The 27,525-nt window shown below is 40.3% G+C and overlaps 1 protein-coding gene across 3 annotated transcripts in view; it reads right to left on the minus strand.

Annotated features, from left to right (window-relative positions):
* Positions 1-13,852: 13,852 nt before the first annotated feature.
* Positions 13,853-27,525, minus strand: part of IRAK3 (interleukin 1 receptor associated kinase 3) — a 57,590-nt gene continuing 43,917 nt past the window's right edge. For all 3 annotated transcript variants that reach the window (XM_033221366.1, XM_033221368.1, XM_033221367.1), the window contains 4 exons: positions 22,613-22,811; positions 22,288-22,350; positions 22,036-22,200; positions 13,853-20,739 (listed from right to left, as the gene is read on the minus strand). In XM_033221366.1, coding sequence (XP_033077257.1) covers positions 20,263-20,739; positions 22,036-22,200; positions 22,288-22,350; positions 22,613-22,811 — 904 coding nt within the window. In that variant the 3' untranslated portion in view covers positions 13,853-20,262. The remainder of the gene's footprint in view (positions 20,740-22,035; positions 22,201-22,287; positions 22,351-22,612; positions 22,812-27,525) is intronic.

Genomic DNA, 27,525 nt, shown 5'->3' on the forward strand with positions numbered 1-27,525 from the left:
ATCTGCTGAGTGCTGCAGTGACTTTAATAGCGCTCAGGCACACAAACACAAAAAGCAGATCCCAGGGCCAGCATTTTGCAGATCAGATAAGTAAGAAAAGAAATACGATGCTGCTAAAATTAAAAAATAAACTCAAAATTTAGGGACATAAAGCCTGAGGGTGGAGGTGGGGATGGTATAATGATAAACTAACAGAAAATGGAGACATGAAGGGACCGGGGGTCTTGGTGTTGGAGGTCACTTCTGATGGGGGCAAGAGACTGAGAGCCCAGAGACAGGAGTTTGTGATTGAAGAGGAAAGCGCTGGCCATCTGTTGAGAACATCTTATGTGCCTGGCACCATGCTAAGCACATCGTCCATAGAATTTTATTTAATCCTTACAGAAAACCTATAAAGTTAGTATTATTCTCCTTACTTTACAGATGAAGAAATTGAAGCTCCAATACAGCAGCTAACTTGTGTGGTATCACACAGCTGGTTGATTTTCCCAAAACCTTCACATTTCCTTCCAGTGCTAAGGGTGAGAGGTGGAGCTGTTGGGTGATGAAAAGGATAAGGGTGGCTTACAAGAGAGAATTGTTCTTCCAGAGTAGATTTCAAGGTTAGTGAAACAGAGAGCTAGTTTGTTTGTTTGCTTGGTTTTTTGTTTGTTTGTTTGTTTGTTTCTTTTTTTTGCTTGTTTTTTGTTTGTTTTGTTTTTAGAGAACTAGTTTTGTACCTGTGCTGGCACATTGATAATGGCTGAGTAAACTATGGTAGCTGTGAGTGGGTATAAAGACACTAGCCAAGACAGTAGCTTGTATGTCCAGAAGCAAGGGTACTGAGCAGAGATACAGAGGGTGAAATCGCCAAATTGTATGTGCCCTAAAAGCGGTGACCGTTTTGTATGGGGCTGGGCGGGACTGCCTATGTCGTTTGATGGGCACAGTGCAAAACAAAAATGGGGGGCCTAAATATAGTGCCATTAAAGGTACCGAAATATGAAAATGTTTCTTTCTGCAGTCTTTTTCTCTCTTGACCTGTCATGGTGTTTTTATTTGATATTTCATTTCTTGTTCCCTCAGACATGGGGATACTTGCAGAGGGTGTGCAGACCCCCCAGAGACACACAGTGGGGGCTCTGTCCTCTGACTCAGTGCATGGCCCACTGGCTTCTGAGTTCTACCTCCCCTGAAGTGCTGCACCTTGGCTGGAGACAGGGAGATCCACCTCCCCATTCCCACAGTCCACCACCACCATCACCCACAGCAGAAGGGGAAGAACCAAGGAATGGCAACCTCCACATCAGGATGCCCTTGGGACCTGGATCAGGGATGGCAAGAGTCTGTCTGTTTTGAATGAAGTGTTTTTGAGTTTTTCTAGCAACTTGGTTGGTAGATACTGTTTCTAGCAGCCATCAGCGGACCAGACAGAAGCACATCAGTAGGGGATCCACCTGCATGTATCTCCTCGGGCTCACCATCAAGGGTTGCAGGCAAGTTTCAAAGACACAACCACCACGTGAAAGGTTAAGAGTTTTTAGTGCATACAGACCCTGGGGCGTACACAGCATGCCTGGAGGACGCACACAGACACACACACGCACACACATACGCGGTCAGCAAGCTCAGGCAGAGAGAGAAGGGACCCAGGGGCCAACGCCTTTACTGGGTCCAGGGTGTTATCCAAACAGATTTCCTGCGGGGAGTTTTAATTGGTGGGTTTAAAGCAAGCAGGTACTAGTTCCAGGAAGTCACACTGTGGTTGAAAGGTGGTCACTTTGAGTTCAAGGGCCAATGTCTGAATGGTCTGTCATTTACAGGAACATGAATAGAACTGGAAATCATCATGTTAAGTGAAATAAGCCAGGCACAGAATGACAAATATTGCATGTTCTCACTTCTATGTGGGAGCTAAAATAGTTGATCTCATGGAGGTAGAGAGTAGAATGATGGTTCCCAGAGTCTGGGAAGGGGGTGCATGTGGGGAACAGAGTAGAGGAATAAAGAAAGATTGGTTAATGGGTACAAACATAGAGTTAGATGGAAGGAATGAGTTCTGGTGTTCAATATCACAGTAGGGTAACAACAATATATTGTATATTTCAAAATAGTGAGAAAAAAGAGAATGTGGAATATTGGAAATATTCAATAGAGAATATTTGAAATACATGTATACAATGTGTGAATATTTGAACTACATATATACAATGAATCATCACACATTGTATACATGTATTAAAATATTACATGTATTCCATAAAATGTAAAATAGTATGTATCAGTAAAAAACAGAATGAATGTTTTGTTTAAAGAAAGCAGTGGGAAAGCTAGGAGCCCAGCTTGCTGGGTGAGAGATTCTTCCAAGTTCTTATCTCTGGCCACCAGCTGGAGCCATTTGGGTGAGAAATAGTATTGGAAACTGTGTCAAGCATGACTGAGCCCTACTTCTGGAATGAAAAAGTTAAACTTGTATTTAATAATGGATGCTGAGGCAACATAAAGTTACAAGCACTCACTTCACTTAGCCCTGACAAGTTGCCCACAAACACACTGTGGCACTGCCATCCTGGAGGGGAGATGGTGCTGCCATGCCCACCAGGAGATACCACTAAAGATGCTCACTTAACCTCTGCTCCACCAGGAGCAGAGGGCAATGGTGGAACACAGGTGGGCTTGTTCCACCGACATGACCTGGTCACTGCCTGAGGATCTGACAGAAAGAGGCAGGCTGGACAGGACCCAGGGGGCAGGGAACAGGAGGCCAAGAACTTGACCTGGAGAGGTGGGGAGGCAGCAAGGGTCAGAACCCCACATGAGCCAAGGCTTCGAGCCCCTGGTGAATGCTCCAGAGTCCCATCAGACTTCACTGATAAAACACAAAATAAAAGGTAAAATTGTTGTATTCATTTTCTAGGGCCATCATAACAAAGTACCACAGGCAGGGTGGCTTAAACAGCAGAAATCTATTGCTGGAGGCTAGACGTCCGAGATCAAGGTTTTGTTTCTCCTGAGGCCTCTATCCTTGGTTTGTAAGTGGCCATCTCCATCTGTCTTTACATGGTCTTACCTGTGTCTGTCTGTGTCTTAACCTTTTCTTGTAAGGATATCAATCCTATTGGATCAGGGCCCACCCCAATGACCTTATTTAACCTTAATTGCCTCTTTAAAGGCCCACTCTTCAAGTTAAGTCATTGTATTCTGAGATACTGAGGGTTAGGACCTTACAAGAATTTTGAAGGAGACATGAATCAGCCTATAACAATTGTTAAGGGTTTCAAGATGGCAACTGCAAAGTATGAAACCCCAAGCCTGGGGCATCTGTGCACGAGGCCCTGTGTAACTGCACCGGACGCATGCCCATGAGGCCGGCACTGTGAAATCAGTGGTGTAGGAGCAACAGTGTGGAATTAGGAGGATCTGGCCCACTCCTCCCAGACCTAGAGGTGTTGGGCTCATGGAAGAATGAGCACCCTTTGCTGGGCAGGGTGGTAAAGGAAGCCAAGCGGTATCCTTGGATGAAAGCCAGGTTTTGTTAAGACAACAGAAAGTGTAAATGCTGTTGTTCTTTTTTGTTTGTTTGTTTGTTTTGAGATGGAGTCTGGCTCTATCGCCAAGGGTGGAGTGCAGTGGTGTGATCTCTGCTTACTGCAACCTCGGCCTCTCAGGTTCAAGTGATTCTCCTGCCTCATTCTCCCAAGTAGCTGGGATTACAGGCAGGCACCAACATGAACTGGCCAATTTTTATATTTTTACTAGAGATGGAGTTTAGCCATGTTGGCCAGGCTGGTCTCGAACTCTTGACCTCAGGTGATCTGCCTGGCTCAGCCTCCCAAAGTGCTGGGATTATAGGCATGAGTCATTGTGCTCAGCCATAAAATTGCCTTTAAACAGCTTGAGAATGATGTGGAGTTTCTTTGCAAGCAAGAGAACATTCCACTGGACAGAGTAAAAGTGTCTGGGAGGGAGGTCAGCAGTGAATGAATGAACTCCAAAGGGAAGAGATGTACATGAGGATAAGAATAGGAGATCATACACAGAACCAGTGAACTTTATATTTCATTACTTTTAATCACACTGGCTTTAAATTCCTTGAACTTAGAAATTAAATTAACACTTAATTGAACTTTAATTAAATGTTAACATTCCTTGATCTAACTGTTCCTGCACTTCACATACAAGCACAGGGTTACTGATTGACCAGGAGAAGGATATTTCATGCTGATCTACCCTTGTTCTCCTGTGGTCTCTGTTCCAATCAATGCAACGTTAGGAGAGGATGGACTATGAAGAGGTACCTTCTGTAGCTTTAGCACACTGCCTGTTCTTCCACATGGGAAACAAAATCATAATTGATATCACATTACAGTAGTACAAATTAAGCTTAGTCCCTTGAATATTTGCATGGCAGTCATTATCTTCAATATCTTGTAATCATCTCTCCCAAAAAACAACAACAAAAGGCTTGTCTGCCTTTATATGAATAGAAATACAGGTGATTTATAAGTTTAAAGAACTCCAGCAGTAGATTATTACTACAGGAAATTGATAACATGTAAAGTAGATATAAAACAACTTTCTTATACAGAGCTACATAATGAAAATACTGATATATTGTTGCATATAGTTTTTGTTTTCTATTAAAATACCATTAAATAAGATTACAAAATTAATTTTTCATCATACTAATAATAGTAACCATTAAATGATTAAATAAATAAATGTTCATTGCAGAAACTTCAGAAAATACAAGTTGAGCATCCCCAGTCCAAAGATCTGAAATCTGAAATGCTCTAAAATCCAAAACTTTTTGAGTGCTGACACGCTCATTGAAGCCTTTGAGATTTTGGGTTTTCAGATAAGGGATACTCAACCTGTATAGAAAAACAAAAAAGAATCCCAGCACTTTGGGAGGCTGAGGCAGGAGGATCACTTGAGCCCAGGAATTCAAAACCAGCCTGGCCAACATAGGGAGACCCTGTCTCTACAAAAATTAAAAAAAAAAAAAAAAGCCTGGCATGGCGGTGCATGCCTGTAGTCCCAGCTACTTGAGAGGCTGAGGTGAGAGGATCCCTTGAGCCCAGCATGTCGTGGCTGCAGTGAGCCATGATCACATTACTGCACTGCAGCCTGGGTGGCAGAGAAAGACCTAGTCTCAAAAAAGAAAGAAAGAAGAAAGAAAGAGAAAGGAAAGAAGAAAGGAGAAAGAAGGCAGGAAGGAAGGAAGGAGAAAGAAAAAGAAAGGAAGAAAGAAAGAAGAAAAAGAAAAAAAAGGAAGACATCTCTATAATCCTAACACCACTTTCTTTTAGATATTTTTGTTTATTTTTTTCTAGTCTTTTTTCTGTGATTATGTACCCATAAACTTTCTGTCTGCAAAAAGTAGAATCCTATTTTACAGTGTTTAGTAATCTGCCTTTTACCACTTAACAATGTATGATGAACAATGTCATGTAACGTCATGTCAGTGACTGATTTTAGTTATAATTTATTTAACAAATTTCCTGTTGTTAGACCTTTAAGTTTTTTTTAAAAAACTATTTACTATCATAATGCAGCAATGGACATCTATCTAGCTATAAACTTTTATACCTCTATGATAATTTTCATAGGATAGATTCATAGAAATGTCATTAGGGTATCAAAGTTTTTAAGCCTTTTGAAAAAAATAATTTTAAACAGATAGAAAAAGTGAAGAACTAGTTTGAATAATTATTAAGCATTTCCATGTAGAACAGTGTAATGGACATAAGACCAGGACAAGTTGATTAGTCACTCAGCCCCTTTCAGCCTTGTCATTAATTAAGGTTGACAATGAGGTGTAAATGTAATTGTTCTTGGAGTTAAATTAGTCAAATTCTTACACAATAAATGTGACTAGAAACAAACCAGGAGAGTGTCCATGAATATATGAATGGGAATAATGGGAATTTAAATATGAATATAACAATCACCAGATATTTAGTGACATTTCTTTGGATCCTGGTTGGGCAGAGAGATGTTGGTTGACCACAACTGCACAGGAAATGGAGTGTGAGCAACCAAGTTGAAGGTGATCCTCTAGGACCTGTCCACAGAATGGTAGTTTTGGTTAAGCAACCTCAAACATTATGGTTTCCTTGGAGGGCTTATTTCTCTAATGCAGGAGGTGGTCTCATGCTCCCTTTATTGAGAAATACTTAAGATCAAGTAATTCTTCTGTCTCATAGCATATCACTTGATATATTAGCTTGCCTACAGGGAAATAATGCACTAGTAGATTGACTTGAGAATTTCAGTTGTCTGAATAGTTGTATTTATCATTGGAAAGCAGAAGTCTTAGTCCATTTGTGCTGCTATAACAAAATACCACAGACTGGGTAATATATAAATAATAAAAATTTATTTCTCACAGTTCTAGAGGCTTCAAAGTCCACAGCCAAGGCACCAGCAGATTCAGTGTTTGGTGCAGACTACTCTCTTCCAAGATGTCATCTTGTTGCTCTTTCCTCACATGGTGAAAGGTGGAAGAGCAAAAAGGCTAGCTAGCTTCCTGGAGCCCTTTGATAAGGGCACCTCATCCCATTCGTGAGGTTGGAGCCATCATACTTAATCATGTCCTAAGACCCCACCTCTTAATACTATTGTAGTACGGTTTCAACGTGAATTTTAGGGGGGACACAAACATTCAAACCATAGCAGTAGATAACAGGTATTCTGGTTTTTACCTATCTACGTGAACCTGGTCAATGCAAATCTACCATTGAGAGGTGATCCCATTCCAATGAAACAGAAATTCTGGCTTCTGAGATAGCAAGTGTAAGATGGACCCCACAAAACTCATCTAGGTGAATGCCACCTTGATAGAAGCCAGTCTGGGATGTCAGTCAGTACCACTGGGTGTGGCCTGCTTTCATCAAACTATAGCAAACAATGAACAAAATATTTCATCATGTTTTCCACTTTATTCAATAGATATTAATGGGTATCTAAGTCCATAGCCTGGAAGAGATAAAAGTTTTATCCCTGGAAAGAGACCCATAAATAATATGGTAGTGATAATGAAACTACAGGCAAAATACTGAAGAATCATCAAAATTACTGAGCGAGAACAAGAGAGGGCATGATTAATCACTTGGGGAAGTTTGGGAAGAATTCATGGAGGAAGTGGCATTTGTGCTACATCAAGGATAGATCCATCTGTCTGGAGGTGAGGGTGGGGAGAGGAGGCATTCTAGGTAACTGGAACAGGTGTGCTAAGGCAGTGGTCCCCAAACATTTTCACACCAGGAAACGGTTTCGTGGAAGACAATCCTTCCACAGACCAAGAAGTGAGTGGTATGGTTTCAGGATGAAACTGTTCCACCTCAGGTCACCAGGCATTAGATTCTCATGAGCATGCAGCCTAGGTTTCTTGCATGTGCAGCTCACAATAGGGTTTGCACTCCTATGAGAATCTAATGAAGCCACTGATCTGATAGGAGGCAGAGCTTAGGTGGTCATGCTCGCTCACTAGCTGCTTACCTCCTGCTGTAACAAAATGACACAGACTGAGTAATAAATACGGCCCAGTTCCTACAGGCCATGGACTGGTACTGGTCCACAGCCCAAGTGCTGGCGGCTCCTATATAAGGCATGGAGATGAGGACCATGGCATGCTTTAAGAATCACAACACATTTAGTGAGACTAGAACAAAAGACACAAAGTCTGTGGGAAGGAAGTAGAAAGGAGGTAGTCATGAAATACAAATGTTGGAAAGATTGTTTGGGACCAGTTTTTGAAGGTCCTTTATGTGATTTAAAGGAATTTTGATCATGTTTTATAATAAGGATGAGAAATATATGTTGGAAAATGAGATGAAATCAGAGTTGCTTGAATTTATTTCCAAAGATTTTTTTTTTTTTTTTTTTTTGAGACGGAGTCTTGCTCTGTGGCCCAGGCTGGAGTGCGGTGGCCGGATCTCAGCTCACTGCAAGCTCTGCCCCCCGGGTTCACGCCATTCTCCTGCCTCAGCCTCCCGAGTAGCTGGGACTACAGGTGCCTGCCACCTCACCCGGCTAGTTTTTTGTATTTCTTAGTAGAGACGGGGTTTCACCATGTTAGCCAGGATGGTCTCGATCTCCTGACCTCGTGATCCGGTTTCCAAAGATTTTTTAATAATTGAAAAGATGTAAACCTAATAGAGACTATTTGGTAGAGGACCATGTGGTTCTGAAATTACCTTTATCCTGTACAGCACTTTTTAATCAACAATTTTGTGGATGGTGAAAGCAGCTTTACCCAAGTGGTCAATGATACAATCTGGAAGGAGGAGCGAAAAAAAAGTTTGGCTGATCAAATTAAGAATTTAAATGCCTATTTAATTAATGTATTCAAACAATGATTATTAAGCATCTATTATGTTTCAGGAAACTTTCTAAGTTCTGGGGATCCAGTGGTGAAAAGTTAAAGTCCTTGACTTCATAGGTTTTATATTCTAAGGAAGAAGGCTGTTGAAAAATAAGCAAATAAATATCTAATATAATGTCATGTTGTGACAAAAGAAGTGAAGGAAATCGCCATAATGAAAAAGACAATAGAGAGTAATAGCAGAGGGAGATATTCTGTGGGAAGAGAATTCCAGGCAGGGGACCAGCAAGCACAAACGTCCTGAGATGGGAACAAGCTTGGCCTGCGAGAATGTGAGTATGGATGGAGCTGACTGGTCAAGAGGAAAGTGGTAGGAAATGGAGAGTTATCCAACTCGAGTTGGATCGATGAGTGAAAACAAACAAGATAGCCCTGAACTATGATGCAGATAAAATCGCTTAAAAATAATTGAGTAGTATTAAAACAATAAAAACGTAAGAGCTCTGTTTTAGTGTATAAAAATCAATTGCACAAGGAAGGTTGAAGGAGATTTTACCGGCGGTTTATGTGAAAAAGACCCCAAGGCCTTGGTAGATCCACAAGGTCAGAACTAATATGGAATGATGACTTGAACACACATATACACACATGTGCGTGCATGCATGCATCTACACTTACACAACCTTAGACTAAATTAACAGAACCCTACCCAAATTAAATAACATAATAAATAAGGATTTTTTTCTTCTGGCATATTTAAGGTTTTACATTGGATTTAGGATGACAAATGTTAAAAGGGTTACTGATGAATTAAAATTAAAAATTTTCCCGCTATTTTCTCAGGATGAGAGAAAAAAGAAAAATAATAACCTTTTAAAATCATTGTGGGAATATACACAGGAGTAAAATTAGGCTTATTCTGAATGCCTAGGAGTGGAAGCAGATGAAGTCCAGTCTGAGAGAACTCTCAGCCAGGTAGAAACAGCTGTTAATGCAGTGGGCTGCCTGGGAAAGGTAATCACATCTCATCCACCTGCTTAGATTTCAAAGCAAAAGATAATTAGGGGAGCCAGGAAGAAAGTCTCCCACACTGCTGATAAAGGAGAGCAACGAGCTCAGCAGGGACCTATACCTGGACAGGAGGGGAGCTTCTGACAACCTCCCCTCCTGTCCAGGCTGCGCTTTCTACACTTTCTACGCAGGTGAGGAGGCAGCAGGAAGTGAGGGGCAAGTGATCCCCTGGAGAGAGTCTCAGAGCCTACCTGTGTCCTGGCCCTGCCTCATCAGTATCCTGGTACTAACCCAGCCCCTGAGATGGCAGGCCTTCACCTTCTCACCATGAGTACATGCCACCCCTCCTTATAAAAGTAGGAAAGAAACTGCAGGAAAGCGGGAAAATGATTTCTTCCTTTCTTCTCAAAATAATGCTCTCCCTGGGATTTTTTCCAGCACATCCTGGATGAGAATTCATCAAAAGGCCTTCTAGAGAGGATATCTGCTTTCATCAAAAGGTGTGCAAGATTACTTTTATGTGCCTATCAATTCCTAATATTTTATTTAATTGATTAAAATGCTTAAGGCCTTCCTCTCAGATAAAGTGTAAGTTATTCAACCTGTTATTCAAAGGGCTCTGTGAAATACCACATTTTACTTCTTCGAATTATTCTGCACTATTTTTTAACTGCTCTCCATCAGTTCAGGCTCATTTACATGCTCGTCTGTGGTTTCTATGCTGTTCCATTCCGCCACAGTCTACTTGGAATTTCCCTTGCCTTTCTTTCCATCCTTTATGCCAGCAACGTAATACCCATTAAATGCTTTGTGTTCATAGACCCCTCCCAAGAGCAGTAAGAAATACGAAGGCGTACAAGACAATATTTTTCAAAACAACTTGGTTCCAGATTCAGTGCCAGAAGCATTAAGTCTGGTGTAGGGGGTATTATGTGGCCATGGCAACAGGAATGAAAGTTATGTGTGGGTTTCTCTGCATTGAAGCTGATGTGGTTATCACTGCAGCCAAGTGCCTGAACTGCCAACAGCAGACGTCAATGCTGAGCTTTAACTTGGCATCATTCCTCAGGGGAACTGACCTTCTAGTTATTTGGTGACAGGTTGACTGCAGTGGGCCCTTCTAGCATGGAAGGAGCAGTGATTTGTCCTCACTAGATTTGATGCTTAGTCTGGATATGGATTTGCCTTTCCTGCCCACAGGGCCTCTGTCAGGACCTTGGTTGGTAGGTTTATAGTATCTCTTTAAATACAGCTCTGATGCAGAACTCATTTTACAGTAAAATAAGTAAGGCAGCTGGGCTTGGTGGCTCATCCCTGTAATCCCAGCATTTTGAGAGGCCAAAGCAGGTGAATTGCTTGAGCCCAGGAGTTTGAGACCAGCCTGGGTAACAGAGTGAGACTCCTGTCTCTGCAAAAAAGTAAAAAATTAAAAAATTAAAAATCAGCTGGGCATGGTGGCATGTGCCTGTAGTCCCAGCTACCCAGGAGGCTAAGGTGGGAGGATCACTTGAACCAAGGAGGCAGAGGTTGCAGTGAGCTGAGATCACATCACTGCACTCTAGCCTGGGTGACAGAGTGAGACCCTGTCTCGGAAAAAAATAAAAAATCAAATTATAAAGTAAAATAATAAGGCAATGGGGCTTGCACTTGTGGAATTCTGCTGATCTTACTGTGTACTTCATAAAGCAGTTCGCTTTATAGAACTTTGAAACGGCCTACTGAGAGCTCAGCTATGCTGTCAGCTGGAGGACAACACTCTGTGAGGCTGGATGACCACAGGCTTTAAATCAAAGACTGATCCATGGTGCTGTTTCATTCACAGCCAGAATGCAGAGTTCTGGCAACCAAAGGGTGAAGTCAAAATGGCTCTTCTCACTTTTACTTCTAGCTACCCACTCATGTTTTGGTTTTGTTTTCTGTTTTTGGCTTTCTTTCTCTTCAACTCTGAGTTCTGTTAATTGAAAGGTCTTGGATCTAAAGTGAGAAATGATTCCATGTGGACACAACAGGGCTTACACACCAGGGAGTTGAGACACTGTCATTTTGGGTTCTTCATGCCACTGAACCAAGAAAGAAAGAAGTCATTCTGTGGCCCTGGGTATTGACTGCAGTTATCAAGAGGAAATCAGATTCATGAACACAATGAGAGCAGGGAGGCTTAAGTCTGGAATCCAGGGACTTCTGGGTGCTAATGGTTCCGCATCCAGGAGTGAATGTTGATGTAAAATCATAACACTCCAAAAAAGGCAGGATCACTAAGGACTTACACCCTTCAGGAATGGAGGTGTGGTGCCTGTCATCAGGGAAGGAAGCCTAAACAACTGTGATGGTTAATTTTATATGTCAACTTGACTTGGGTAGTAGGTAAACCATCATTTCTGGGTGTTTCCATGAGGGCACCCCTGGAAGAGATTAGCATTTGAATTGGTGCACTGAGTAAAGAAGCCCTCATCATGCAAGTGGCCATCACCCCAGCTCTTGAGGGCCCAGATAGAACAAAAAGACAGAGGAAGGGAGAATTCACTTTCTCTCTTGAGTTGGAGCATCCATCTTCTCCTGCCCTTAGACATCAGAGCTCTTGATCTCAGGCCTCTGGACTCTGAAACCAGTGCCCCAATACCCCCTTCTCAGACCTTTGGACTTGGACAGAATTACCCCACTGACTTTCCTGGCTCTTCAGTGTGCAGATGGCAGATTGTGAAACTTCTTAGCCTCTATAATCATGGGAGCCAATTCCCATAATAAGTCTCCTTTTACCCATCTACATATATCCTATTGACTCTGTTTCTTTGGAGAACACTGACAGATCAGATAATAGGATCTTTATGAGGTCACAAAACATACTATTTTTGTTTATGGAAAAATATTATGATTCCTGATATGTAGCAGTTGCAGGTGGTGATAGGGTCTAGAGTATGTCCTTGGAAATAGAGACTAAAGTGAAATGAAGGTGAAGTTTCACTGTAATTGATGAGACCTTTTAAACAGGAGGCAGTGATGCTACTTGGTTCATTCAGCTGCTTTTGAAATTAGGAATGATAATGCTAGGATATGAGATAGAAAGAAAGATGGGGACATGTCAGAATATGTCTTCTAAAATACAGTGATCATTTTTTTATTAGGGAAATACATTTTAATGAGCAAGATAGGCTATTCATAATCACATGAATTATTTCCCCTCTTCAAGCTGCTAGACAAATGCATAATGAAAATGTCAGAGATTGCTCTGCCTGCTGTCTCAAGTAATAGCCTTAGAGCTGCCAGCAGTGACTTAATATAAACATGCATTTTTGGCTATGTAAGCATGCCAGAATCTTAAATTTTCCTCTAAGACATACAAAATAAAAACAATAAAAGGTCATTTATTCATATTTACCCTTGGCTGAAGTCATTGTAGGTCTTTTTTAAAATCCTGGGTTATAATCAAAAGTAAAAGTAATATGAATCATAAGACCCAGTGTTTAATGGTCCAGCAACTGCACTATAATTAGGCTATACACATTCAGAATGACATGAAATTATAATTAGTGAATAATGGTGTTAAGAACATTAAGAAGATCACTGGAGTAACCTCACTCTAATGTGCTATTTAGAAATGATCCCATTTTACACTATATGTATTAGATTTCCTAAATTCTCTTTTGCTGAATTCTTTGCAGTGAGGGTACAGTTGTATCAGTTGGCATTTTCCTTCCAGAAAACACAAAGTAGCATTGAAACAGTAATTTGGTATCATAAAAAAAATTGTGCCTCTTTTATGCTCTTAAAAACCAGCACTCATTTATCTTTTAGCTGGATCTGCCTAGGAAGTATGTTTTTAAATCATACTTACACACTTGTGTAACTTAGTTATGTGCACAAAACAGTCCTCCCAGCTAGAACTCATTAGAGTTGCTATTTTACCCTGGAGTATACTTTGCTATTTCCCTTTATAATTAATGCATTGTGAATCCCATTAGCATCGTTATATCGGTTCCATCTCTACCTGCTATAGAAAAACACCGTATTCAGTCACATTTCCTCTGCACTGCTGCAAGTTTTATTTCCAACTAAAACTACAGCAAGGTAAAAATTTTATGTAAACTAAAAATGGACAGTGGAGTACAAGTCTAGAGAACGAATACTTTGTGGTGGAAAATTTATCTCCACAAAGATTTCTCATTTAACTGTAGATAACTCCTTGAAGTAGGGATTTGTAAGTATAAATCTTACGGGTAATTTTTAAAAGATTTTAGCAAAATCAAATAATATGTAACTACAAAAGACTCTCAGTTGTGTACTGTGATCTGTACTCTGCTTTTCTGTATTTCAGCTTATCTGGTTTTTGCCTCTTGCATTGCTTTGTCACATGCCCTCTCAAAACTTGTTACTCAAAGGATACCAGACAAATCCATTTCGTAGCTTCAGTTACTAAGGTAGGAAGATAAAAATAATAAAGAGCAGTGGAATAGAAGCATTATTACTAGTTGCTAGTTGCCACCAAAGGCACAACCAAGCAAAGAGCCAAGTAAATGTAGAAATGTAGAAAATGACTGTTTTTTACAAAAACTTTATTCTTTTCTAATAAAAATGATATATGTTCATTATAAAAGTTTCAAATACATAAGAGTCTGAAGAATGTAAAGATCACCCAAACACCACCACCCAGAAAAAAACCATCCTTAACATTTGCTGAAAGATCTCTCTATGAAACATGTATTATCTTAAAACATTCAATGTTATAAATGAGCTCATATTAAATGTATATTCTGTAGTCTGCTTTTTTGATTCAATAATATTTTGGGAACATATATCCATAGCAATAAACATACATCTAAATATTTTTAAATGACAACTGCATGGAATTTATTTAATCCATCTTCTACTGAAGGATATTTCAGTTGTTTCCAATGTTGTAATATCATAAACATCATGAAGTATATGTTTGGGCTCCTGTTTAAAGACTTGGACAACTTTTATTCATTAGGATAAATTCCAAAACAAACTGCTTGGTAAAAGTGTATCAACATTTAGGTTTTTGATATATGTTGCCAAATTGCCTTCTACAAAGGTTCTACCAATTTTCACTCCTGCCAGTAGTGAACAAGGATGCCATTTCTTTCAATTGCTTCAATCTTTGCCAATATGGGAGGACAAGATAAATAATAATAAAATAAAAACACATGTATCTTTATTAACTGTTTTCATGTTCAAATTAGGGATACTTTGAATTTTTAAGTTACCCTTTTTCAAGGCAGATATTTCCCGGACTTGAATAAAGTGTTTTTGGTTTGTATTCTCATTCCATCAGTAGTGTGACTTATGGCAAGAGCCAACTCCTTTAAGCCTCATTTTCTTTGATCTAATAGATCAAGGAAATGGAAACCGGCTCAATAGGTTGTTTAAAGCTTAAGAGATGTGTGAATGCACTTAGCACCTACTAGACACAACAATGAGCCTGCATTTCCGCAAGTAAGCAATTCCTACTACCTTACCTCCGTTCCAATTAATGTTTGTCTATGAGAATATTGTAATATTCAAGAGCCAATGTAAACCTCTATAAATATTATCTTGCTGTTTAAAGAGATGACCAGAAACAGTTTGCAATGATGCAGATGACATCCATAATGAGTTTCTTAAATGAAGGTTTGGCAGGCAATACAGGTCTTTAGAATAAAAATGCCTCCCAGGAAAATACTTGCAAGTCAATTCCATAGACCATCAAGTATATATAAATGATTTGGAACAGGAAGACAGATATAAAACACAACAAACATCAGTTTTTTCCCTGCCAGAACACTGGTTTATCATTGCTTAGACATGGTTTTGGAATATTTTCCACAGTAGAGAAAATTTACAAGCAACACATACAATGACTAATCTTCTTTTCAAAGACATCTCAGATATTAGTATTTAAAATTAATAGTTTTATTCAAGAATGGTAAAATGGAATAATTTAAGCAAGGATTGATTATATTCTGAATACCAGAAAGATAAACTTCGGGTACAATCTACATGACAATAGCATTTATTAATGCTTTTGAAGATGCTTTGAAGGACTATTTGATTCATTCATTTTACAAATATTTGTTGAACCATATTATGCACCAGGTACTGTGCCAACCATTAGGGATCCAAAAATGAGACGGATGTAGACCTTGCCCTCAGGGAACCTGCAGTTTTGTGGAAGAAGAAATATAATTTAACAGGCAACTCCAGTATCACGTGATAGTGACCTGAGGTTTGTGTAGGTGCCTCAGACTCCCTGGAAGATGCCATCAGTATCCAAACAAATGCCCCAAAGAAACCACATATCAATAGAAGAACAGAATCTGTCACAGTTGCCAACCACAAAGCACACCATAAACTACTTAGTGCATATGAATAGCAAAGTGAGGGCCGCCATGGGATTATCAGTCACACAACAGGACAAGGAGAAAACCTCTCTGAACCTATTTGGAAGAGCTGGCAGAGGAGCCAGAACTTATGACAGGAGAACTCTGTGAGATTTATTCACTCACATGTAAGCTCCATGAGGGCAGCGAGATTTGCTGGTTTCCATCTGCACTGTAGCCCCAGCTCCTAGAATAGTGCCTGATACAAAGGAAGCCATTGATAAGTACTTATTCAGTGAATGGAAGTTTGGATGGATGGATTCATTTAACTCATATCAAGTAACTGCAGAGTGGGTGCCTGTAGCAGAGAAGTTGTAGCGGAGGAGTAGGATAGTGAAAAAGGCAGGAGACATGGTACCTACTAAAAGTCTGTGGAATCAGCAAATGACTTTTCACATCCATCCCTCTTCATAGGAGCTTGAACTGGCAGTGGCTCCATTGTGCAAAGTGGAACACGAGAAAAAGCATGGATTTTGAAGTCAGACAAATGTGAATTCAAATCCTGGCTCCTCCAGATCTGGGAGGACCTGATGGGAGGACTGGGAGGACTTGATTTCAGCAAGTTAGGTTCCTGACTCGGTGTCCTCATCTATAAGATGGGAGTCACGCCTTCAGGGTGACTCTGACGGTTAGCCAGAAAAATCATGCAAAGCTCTAGACCCAGTTCCCTTCACCCTTACCCCATTTTTATGGTGTCAGGGATGGTTGTGCACAGCTGCTGTGAACCCCCAATTCCTTGAATAACCATCCTGAGTGCTTCATCAGTGCTCTTTTCTATTTCTCTTAATTCCTTATCTCTTTTTAGACACCTTCCCCAAGAAGCCTTCTTCACCTTCTCAAAAATGCATAGTAATCTATTCCTTCTTCTCACCCTTTCAGCAATTACTTGCAGTTCCACTCGTGTGTGGTTCAAATAACAGATGTCACTGAACTGCTGACTTGGGTAGACGCCCTATCTTCCTTACTAAACTGTTTGTGTCTTACTTGGTACTCTAGTAGCAAATGCAGTGCTTTGATTCTAGCAGATGCTTAATAAATGCTACTCATGATAAACCTCACTTCCTGTACTCATCAGTCCTCAGGTCATAAAAGTTGTTTTACACAGGGTGATGTGCCACCCTGTAAAACTACAATATTATGCAGAGAGTCACAGATCATTATAACTCTCAAGAAGTCAATAAAATTGATTATGTCAGAAATCCCATACCTATTTTCAAAAACAACAAAATGTTTTCTCCATGTGTTTAGGCATTATAAAATGGGACAAAAGCCTGAAGAAGCTTAGTAAATAGGATCTGCCTGGAGGATTGCTCACAGTGCATTACAAAAATGAGGGTAAATGAAATTATAAATTCATGTTTACTGATCAGAGGGAATACCTGGAGGCTCACTCTTGCTTTCTTATGTATCTTGATCTCCACATCATGAAACCATAAAGGTATCCTCTTATTACCCACAGAAAGGTGCAACATTTAATTCATATCAGCTAACGCTTATTAATACACCCACTAGAAGGCAAATCTAATCAGGAAGACTAAATCACTCAACAGAAGATTTGGCACTTTCCAGCCACAGTGACATCTGCTTACCACAACATTAATCAGGTCACTTCCAGCTTATTTGACTTCATCTTTGAGGTGTCCAAAATAGTCATACTCTAGAAAGATGATCTAGTCAATAAGATCATTGGTCAACAATCTTTCTAGAGCTCCCACTCTGTGCTAACCAACATCCTAGGTAATAGGATTAATATAACAGAATGAAAAGAAAGGATCCTTTTCTCAAAAAACATACCAGTGATGGAAAAGTAAGATCTACCAATCTCTAACAATTTAAGAGCACTTTAAGGCAGTGGTTTTCACTGATGTGAAGAGTGGGCTTCACATCACTGGCATCAGTATCACCTGGGAACTTATTAGAAAGCAAAATTTCTAACCCCAGGCCTATTGCATCAGAAGCTGGGTGAACCCAGCAATCCGTGTTTTTAACCAGATTTCCAAGTCATTCTGATGCATACTACAGTTTCAGAAATCCTGCTTTAAGTCGGCTAAGCAAGTTCAAATCAACATAATACCAACAGATTATATGTGCTGAGTAATTGCATGGGCCTGATGTTAATCAGAGCTTCCTTAATGACCCATCATTGAATGTATTGGTGGGGGTCCATATTCTAAGTGAAAAACAGTTTAACACAGAGTCGATTCTTGATGATCTCTTTTGTGAATTATTAGTGGCAACTTCACATGATTCCAGGCTAATTTTCCCAATTCAGCCAATATAATCTCAGATTACATCTCTAAAATAAGCTAAATGGGCCTCAGAATGGTTTGCAATATGTAAACCAAATGTCAAAGACTTTTGCTGCTTCCTTTCATTAACATGTGTCATCAAGAGTTGCCAAACTAGGACAGGTCACAGGAATAAAAGTTACATGAAGTTTAGTCCAACCCTTTCATATGTGTGGTGATCAGATGGGGCAGAGAGCTCTGGGCAGCCAGGTACCCCACAGAGCAGTGGTGGGCATGGGCTCTCCCAACTGCTTACCCAGGGCCTGTATAAAGCCTGTAAATCAGACTAAGACTCACTGTGTTTTTAATCTCACTTCGTGCCTTTTTGGAGAATTGTAACTCCATGCTTCTGACCTTGGTCTGTTAATCTCACCCTGATTCCCGATGATTTTCTTCTTTGATTAGTTGTTCTTCAACATGGAATCTAATGTGAGTACGATTAACCCAACCACACTGACTCACCAAAAAATAAAATAAAATAAATAAAATAAAACAAAAGACATGAGCCTATTCCTCTGCTGGACAAGAAACTAGAGGTTTACCCTTCTGTTACAAGCTTCTTGGAGAGGAAGATTCAGTAAATCCTCTGAAAATGGTTTTCTTCAGTGTTTCTATCCATCATCACAAAGAGTCAATATTTACTCAGCAGTATTTCTGATAGCTGAATTATCGACTATGTGGGTTCATCGGGGTAATTTAATTCAACTTAATTTATAAGGAAACACCTGCTCTGTGTAGGATGACACGTTAGGTTCTGAAGAGATGGCCCTTACATACTCAGGGAGTATGACAGACAGAGTAAAGTTCCCCCAAAGCTGTCCATGTCCCAATTCCAGAAACCTGTGAATATGTTACTTTACATGAGAAAACGGACTTTGCAGGTGTAATTAAATTAAGGATCTGAGACACAGAGATTTTCCTGGCTTATGGGTGGGCCCAGTGAAATCACAAAGGTCTTTATAAAAGACAGAAAGAACGGCCAGAATGAGAGGAAGAGGTTAGTGAAGATGCGGTGAGACAGAGAGAGAGGGAGATCTGAAATGTCACATTGCTGGCTTTGAAGATGGAGGAAGAAGCCATGAGCCAAAGAAGGCAGGTGGCCTCTAGAAGCTGGAAAAGGCAAGGCAGTAAGTTCTCTCTGACAGCCTCCAGAAGGAATGCTAAGGAATTCTGACCTCCAGAACTGCAAAATAATTAATTTATGTTACTTTAAGTCACTAAATTTGTGATAATGTGTTACAAAAACAATAGAAAACCAATATAGGGAGTTTACAACCTAGTAAAAGAGATGAGACAAGCAGCTTTGATATAATTCAGAAAGTGATAAGTATAAAATAGAAATACAAAGAAATTGCTATGGCAATACTGATAAAGGGAGTACTTCTGGTTGTAGAGATTAGGGAAGCTTTCAGGAGGATGGCAGTTTTGTAGAGCTCTGATGATTGGTAGGATTTTAAAAGAGGGAGATTCAAGAAATAGCAGGATTGAAGGCCCAGAGTTGGAAGGTGTAGATTAAACCAAAAGCTGACCTAGGCCCTTGATCAGCCATTTTCTCAGGAATAAAAATTACCTGATGGACATTTCATATAGTCTCCTTAGGATATAATAGGTCACTAAGTATGTTTTTAAAAAGCTGTAATAATAGTCAATACATGATAAACTGTCCTAAGAGTTTAGGATAGATCTTGGGATGAAATCCCCTTTCAACACAGAGCATGCCCTAGCCAAGGGTGAACCTGGCTCATTTTCAGACAAGCAGGCTAGTCAGGGATTAACTGCAAAACAGGAGGGGTCAATCAGAATAACAAGATGATTCTTTCCAAAGGTATCTATTAACATTTACAAATTAGACATTTCCTACAACCCTTGCAAGCAAGCTAAACCAAACAATGGAATCCAACTGAATGTTCTCGGCAGATGGGGGCTCTGGGGACTCACACTGAGGATGATGGAGAAGACATTAGAATCCAGTCCCTTTTTGGTAGGTTTTGATTGTTTTGTTTGGCTGAAGTCAGAACCCATGATCTTAAGGAATCTTGAATGGCTCTAATTGAGCATGGATTTGGTCATGAGACAATTATCCTGATAAAACAATTTTTTAAGGCACTCTGAGGGTTTGGGAAAAAAGGAATGGAATTGTCCAGATTGTTTATCTGCATCACCCAAACTCACTATTGATCATTATCTTGGCATTGCTTATGGAGCCAATGTCTTCTCAAGGTCATACCTATACTCAGGTGCCTAGGCAATACTTGCTTTTTTCTTTATCTTCTGGAGGAATTTATTCTTTTTTGTGTTGTTCATATTCGTCCCAGGACAGTTTGGAGGAACAGCTGCTCTCCACTGGCCTGCTCCTGCAAGAATGGCCTGGAGCTTCTGAAGAAGGATCCATATTTACCTTATAGGGCCTTAAGTCCTGGGATGGAACTATATACTTTGGGAACCAACTTTCTTCACGAGAAGAACTGGGCATGTTGCAAGCTTCCTCATTTCTCTTGCTCTCTGGCTTTTTGTCCAAGCTCAGAAACATAACCTCAGACTGGCTGCATTCAAAAGGAGTTTTCTGAGTCATTCTCTCTATCCTCAAGCCTTCATCAGAAGGCAGTAAAAGGTTATTCTGGCTTTCATCATCTTCCACGGGAATACTTGGTACATTCTCCAGGAATAGAGGAGAAGGACACCTGAAGGACTTTAGAGATGTGGGAGGATCTTCAGCAAAATACAAGCTGGCTTGAGTACTTTCAAGAGTATTTAGAACCTAATTAACAAAGAAGCAAACAGACATTAAACTAAGTTTGAATAATCTTTCCTTTTACCCTTTATCTCTCTACCTATAAAGAATATTGTTTCATTTTCATGAAATTAGTTCAACTATAGAATTTTGAATTAGAAGGGATCTTAAAAACTAGCTAAACCCCTTTATTTTGAGGAGTAAATTAAGTGACTTAAAACAAGGTATAAAAGAAACCACACTAAAGTAAATACCAAGAGACCTGACTTAAGCCTCAGATTTGCCACCAACTAGATTTATGAACTTGGGCGAGTCTCTACATTTTTTAATTCAACCATAATATGTGGAGGATTGGAAGGGAATGAGGAAATAAACCTGTAATTCTTAAATGCCAGTTTGTTTTGTTGTTGTTGTTGAGTTTTTGTTTTGTTTTCTTTTGTTTTTTTTGAGACAGAGTCTCACTCTGTTGCCCAGGCTGCAGTGCAGTGGCATAATCTCGGCTCACTGCAACCTCCACCTCCCAGGTTCAGGCAATTCTCCTGCCTAAGCCTCCCAAGTAGCTGGTATTACAGGCACGTGCCACCATGCCCAGCTAATTTTTGTGTTTTTAGTAGAGATGGTGGTTTCGCCATGTTGGTGAAACAAATAAACAATTATTTGTTTATTTGTGCAAATAAATAAGTGAATGGGTGATTAAGTCTATGGATAGATTAATAACTTTTTAAAAATGGATAAGGAAAATATATGCTGCATTTATAATGAGCCAGATCTCTTAATGAAGATTAAACACTTTAGGAGGCCGAGGAGGGTGGATCACTTGAGGTCAGGAGTTCGAGACCAGCCTGGCCAACATGTGAAACCCTGGCTCTACTAAAAATACAAAAATCAGCCAGGCATGGTGGCTTGTGCCTATAATCCCAGCTAGTTGAGAGGCTGAGGCAGTAGAATCACTTGAACTAGGGAGGTGGAGGTTGCAGTGGGCCGAGACAGTGCCACTGCACTCCAGCCTGGGCAACAGAGTGAGACTCTGTCTCAAAAAAAAAAAAAAAAAAAATTGAATAAAATATTCCCTGCAAACTACTCATTTATGTCTTTACATTAAACTTTTTGTGGTGTCTTGGTTCCACCTAGAAATGACCTCTACCAGAGTACCAAATGATGTGGCTTTTTGACCTGGAAACACTAACTACTATGCTGGAATTCTCTGTTGGAGGCTGGATTTGTCTCATTAACAAATAATTCACTTAGATACACAATTTATCTAGTTTAGATTTTCCATGGTTCTGTGGACTCAGTTTTGAATAAAAGCATATATATACTCACTTCATCCATTGATGGTCTTAACTTTGCCCGCGTTGCAGCACACTGGCCTGCCAAACAGAAGAGCTTGATGGAGAAATTCCGAGGGCAGGGAGGCACCTTCTTATCTAGAAATGAGAGACATGAATCCAGGCCTCTCTTCTCCATCAATTCTATAAGGAGATCCCGCTTGGAAGAGAGGGAGACAATTTTATCACAGAGAACTTGATCAGAAAATGACCAAGAGATAGGTGCCAGGATGAAAACAATTCTTACCAGCTGGATATGTTTTGGATCATCTAACACTACTCTACATCCTGTCAGAACTTCCATTATGACCTACAAGGAATATATAGAAAGTCAGCTATCTTAAACATATACACACAATTTGTTGCAACTATTAACCATGACTATGAATACAGTTCATTGTAATTAATGACTTTATATTTTATTAATTGATTGATTACAAAAAATTAATATATAAGACGGGCTAACAGAAAATCAATGAGTCAAACGTTAAAACTCTTTGAAAAATTCTTAGAATCTAGAACATTCTTGGCAATAAACTCTCCTCCTTTGTTAACTGGCAGTTGGTACTCACAATTCCAAAGCTGTAGACGTCTGTTTTAATGGAAAGTTTCCCCCATCTGATGTACTCTTCTGGCATGTACCACAGATGTTTACTGCGGCTGCTGGTCATATTTATGGTACAACTCTGATGTTCTACGTGGGACCGGAAGTGTGCCATGGCAAAATCAGTTAGTTTGGGTTGAAACTGATCATCCAAAAGGATGTTTGCACTAAAATTGTGATCAGGGACAAACAAGACAAAATATCATAAGGGCACTTCAGTGTAAACAAACATACTAAACTCACCTTCTTCACATCTGGTTAATTCACAACACTGTAAAATAAAGCCAAACAAATTTCCATGAACTAGAGAACATTCTTTCATTTTTCTTAATGTGTAAATCCAAGTGTTATCTGCAACCTAGAACACAAAGCTGACCGAGGAACAGTGGGCATTTCAAACTTAAAGATACATATGTGAAGTTGATGGATAAAGCTGATGCTTTCTCAGAGAAACTGAAGTTAACCAAAACAGCTTTCCTTGTGCTTTTCTTACACTTACAGAGAATGTGAACTGAGTTTTAATCAGCTGGTTATGTGTCTGTTATGTGCAAGAGCTGTGCTGTGAAATGCTTGGCTTATGAGCACAGAGCCACTAACTTGGAATGATTTGAGGACTCTTTGGTAGTCCCTGCCCTCATGGCAGCCCTATCCCATGGTTTCATCTCTATGGTTTTTTGGTCTTTGAGTTTTATTTAAACTACAAATATTTACATAGACAAAGGCAAAGTGCTTATAGTCAAGTTAAGCAGTTGTCACATTAAAACCTTAAGAATCATCTGATATTTTGGCTGAGGGTAGGCATTGGCTTACTTTTACCTTCAAAGGGCTGTCAAAGCAGGAACGGGAAAGCAAAGCCAAGAGACAGATCCATTTCCCACTGCATACAGCCAGGAGTTCTGCCTTTCCCTGGCTCCGTGACCACCCACAGTTTCCTTCACCATGTAAGCCTCAGTGCCCTCTCTCCTCTCATATGAAATGAGGAGAACAGAACTCCGGCAGGGGGAAAACGAAATGCATAGTGTCCTCCGCAGCACTTGGTAATGCTCAAAAAATGGCAGCTAGGAGGAAGATTAGCAATCAATTCTAAGAGAACAGATGGATATTGAGAAGGAGGTGGGGCAGCCAACAGAAAGTCATGCACTTCCCGGCTTTACTTAGGGCTCTTCAGAGCTTGCTCTTTATCCCCTGAAACCAAAGCATCTAATAGCAGACCTGCCCATCCAAAATGCCCAGAGGTATATTTGTAGTACGACAGGCTGTTACTAAAAGTGCTATAGCAACAGCCACGGGATATCAAGAAGTTCTTAATTCTGAACAAATTTTGAATCTTACAAAAGCTCCAGAAGTTTTTGCTATCCTTATACAGGTAAGTTAATGGGCAGGCCCCAGTTCCATAGGTCTGAACTGCAAGTGTTCTTACTGTTCAGAGGACTCAGAGTCCTACTTCTATTTAGACAGTTTGGGGGAAACAGTTCAATGTATGAAGCTAAGACCTCAAAGATTCTAGTCCAGACTTTGTCTAGGGCTGAGTTGACAATAGAAAAAACAAGGGACTTCCAGTGGTCTTTTTTTTTTTTTTTTTTGAGACAAAGTTTCGGTCTTGTCCCCTAGGCTGGAGCGCATTGGTGCGATCACAGCTCACTGCACTCTCTGCCTCCCAGGTTCAAGTGATTCTCCTGCCTCAGCCTCCCGAGTAGCTGGGATTACAGGCACCTGCCACTATACCCGGGTAATTTAGTAGAGACGGAGTTTCACCATGTTGAGCAGGCTGGTCTTGAATTTCTGACTTCAGGTGATCCACCTGCCTCGGCCTCCCAAAGTGCTGGGATTACAGGCGTGAGCCACCGCACCCAGACTCTGTGGTCTTTTAAGGATAAAGAGATACATTTTAAACTTTATTTCACTCCTCCTTCCGCTAAGGGTGGCAAGGAAATTGTAAAATCCAAAGCGCTCACCTTCTGAGTGCTAGGGCCTCTTATCAGCTGTGTGCTCTCAGCATTTATGGAAGGAAAGTCAGAGAGGCCTGGTTCCCAAGGCTCGTATCAATAAGCACAGTTGTCATTTCTCTCCTTGCCTTCTCCCTTCTCCCTAGAGAACCCAGCAGCTGCTAAAGCCAGCCTGGGCCTCACACACCCCATCTGTCACTCCTCACCCACTCTTTTACTTTCTCACTTGGAGAACTGTTGACTATCCTGACATACCTCAGATGAGGAACAGACTACAATCAGATCTGACTTCTGTCCAGCTCTAGATAAGGAGACTGTCAGTTCATAATCACTTCTTCCCTAGGTTGACTCTTCAATGGATCAGATCAAGTCTGAAGCTCCTGGAGATGCCCTGAGGGTTTCAGAGTGCTGGGGACATTTGAATGCAGGAGTTTGCCGGTGGGCCAGGAGGCAAGGTGGGAATAAAAGGTTCTCCAGCCTTCATTGCCAGGACCGCTCCTTCTGTCCCTCAACTTTGGAGTCACTTCTGCCTGCTCCATTTCATTTCAGCACAGGGGGAGGGCAGGAATGTTCTGAATGGCAGATATGCAGTGTCAAACACCTAAACATCTTCCTCTACCACAGTTCTAAAAAAAGGCATAGAACTATAATTGACAATGCCAGAATCATGAGAATGCAAAATCTGAATTTTTAAAACACCAAAAAAGAAAAACAAAAAAAATCCCTGAATCTTTTTTTAAGTACAAAAAGGGAGAAAAAAGAAACAATAATAACAACAAAACCTTCAATTTAATTCACTTATTTGACCAATAGCAACGCTGGTAGGATGCTTTCAGCAAATGGTGAGTCAGCTTCTGTGAAAGTTGGGCAGAAGGGAGTTGAGTAACCACAAACAATGCTTACATCATAAAACCCAGAGAGGACTTTGGGTCAGTGAAAGGCCGTCAACAAGATGTGAAATTATTCTAGGGTACTGAATTTACAGTTTGAATAATGACAATCCGTGAAAAGATAAGTCGTTTTCCAGCTGACTTTAGTGTATAACATAAATTTTGAGTGCAGTGATTTATTCTGTTCTAAATAAAGGTTAGTGGTAGCTGAGGAAGAAGGATGTTCTGTTTTAGGAAAGCGGAAATTGCAAAAGGCCCTTCAACAATCAATTTCTACCTTAATTCTTTTCCCCTGCTTCAACCTTAAATAGAATGTTCAAACACAAAGTGCCTTCGGCTTCCATGCAGATCAGCTGAGTAAGTTTATCCTGTGGGTGAAAATAAACTAACAAAATTAAGAACCTAAAATAACTAGAATCATGGCAATATCATGCAAAAGGGCAGCCTGCAAGCAACTGTGGCCACCAAAGAGATACATAAAAGATACCTTTGACCCATATCCATGTTCCATATCCTCAATTTCATGTTTCTACAATCTATTTTTTCTACTCTTTATCACAAGGCTGTTTACCTTAACAGAGATGCCATCCCCTCTCCAGATAATTCCTTTAACAGAATGATCATTGGTTGTACACTGAGGAAGTATGGAGAATCCTATACAGATGATGAGTTTGTAACCTGACTCTAGGATGTTACTTAATTTCTCTATTAGTAGGGGTCTCTAGGACAAGTTTTGGGGGACCTGAATTCCCCAAACAAATGCTACTTTGTAATGAGAATTGCTTTCTTTGCTTAGCAGTTTATCTCCTAATTAAGTTCAATCCCTTGGACCTTAAACGTAAGACAAGATGCTCCACCTAAATTATAAGGCAGGATTTGAATTCAAGTGCAAATACCATATTTGGCATGAAAGAGCATGATTCGTTTTTAAAGATATATATATACCCACATATATAATATATATACACACCCACATATATATTATATACCGATATAATATATACACACACATATATAGTATATAGCGCATATATATATATATAATATATATATATATGGGCCCAGCAGTCCAGCTCCTAGGTGCCTGGAAACTCTCAGGAAAGGCCAGGACTCCAAAGAAGGATTTAGGGAAGAGGGGGCAGGGAGCCACAGATTGGCTCCAGATATAAAGAGGACCCAGTGGCCCCTCTGGGACAGCCTGAGTCAACAGCACACATGTGCTGTCTGTATTATGGCTGTTGCAACACCAAGACACCCCTCACCAAATGCCCTGCCTCCCCTAATTAGATGAGGCAAGACTCAGTTTCTCCTAGAACCTGCAGGCTACTAAAAAAGTTGTGCACCCCACCCCAACTTAAGTGTACACTGCATCTTGCCTGGAATGCTACAAATCTGAAACCCTTTATTCCCATGGGTACTGCGGAGCTTTCTCTTTCATCCTCATTGAACCTAGGCAGGTCTGAGAGACACAGTATTCAAGCTTGTTTTTGCTTTGTTGGTGCCTTCTGAGTCTAGGTACTCGGTGCAAAGGCCCAGGAAGGGGTGTTCCTCCTTTAATTGTGAAATTCTGACTCTACCCACAACTAGAACAACCCCCCTCAGCCTGTTTCCTTGTTGGTATAAAGATCTTACTTCACGGGGTTCTTACCAGTATTAAATGAGAAAACACAAGGACAGTGACACTCACAGAGGGCTCAAAGTATGCTTTAAAGGATACAGGCTGGCCATTGTCCATCCTACGTCCATTACCTTAAAATCCCAAAAAGCTTGGTTGCATGTCTCTAGAAGAAGTCCAAAGACACCAACTCAAGGAACAAAACTACAGGGGGTTGTAGGATGTCCCTGGAGATCTGAGGACCCTTCAGTTTGTTTATGTCAATAAACTGGCTGAGTTTCAAATAGTTCCAGAGAAGTTCTGGGCCAACATAACTAAAGTCATATTTACAGACATTTTAAGACAATGGAGAGATGCAAAAAACTGGCATGTACTATGCATATGTGTATGTATCTATATGTATAAGTAAATGAATGTTGGGGCTTAGAGT

Source organism: Trachypithecus francoisi, unplaced genomic scaffold, assembly GCF_009764315.1.
Source record: "Trachypithecus francoisi isolate TF-2019V2 unplaced genomic scaffold, Tfra_2.0 Lachesis_group11, whole genome shotgun sequence".
NCBI classification, from domain to species: domain Eukaryota; kingdom Metazoa; phylum Chordata; class Mammalia; order Primates; family Cercopithecidae; genus Trachypithecus; species Trachypithecus francoisi.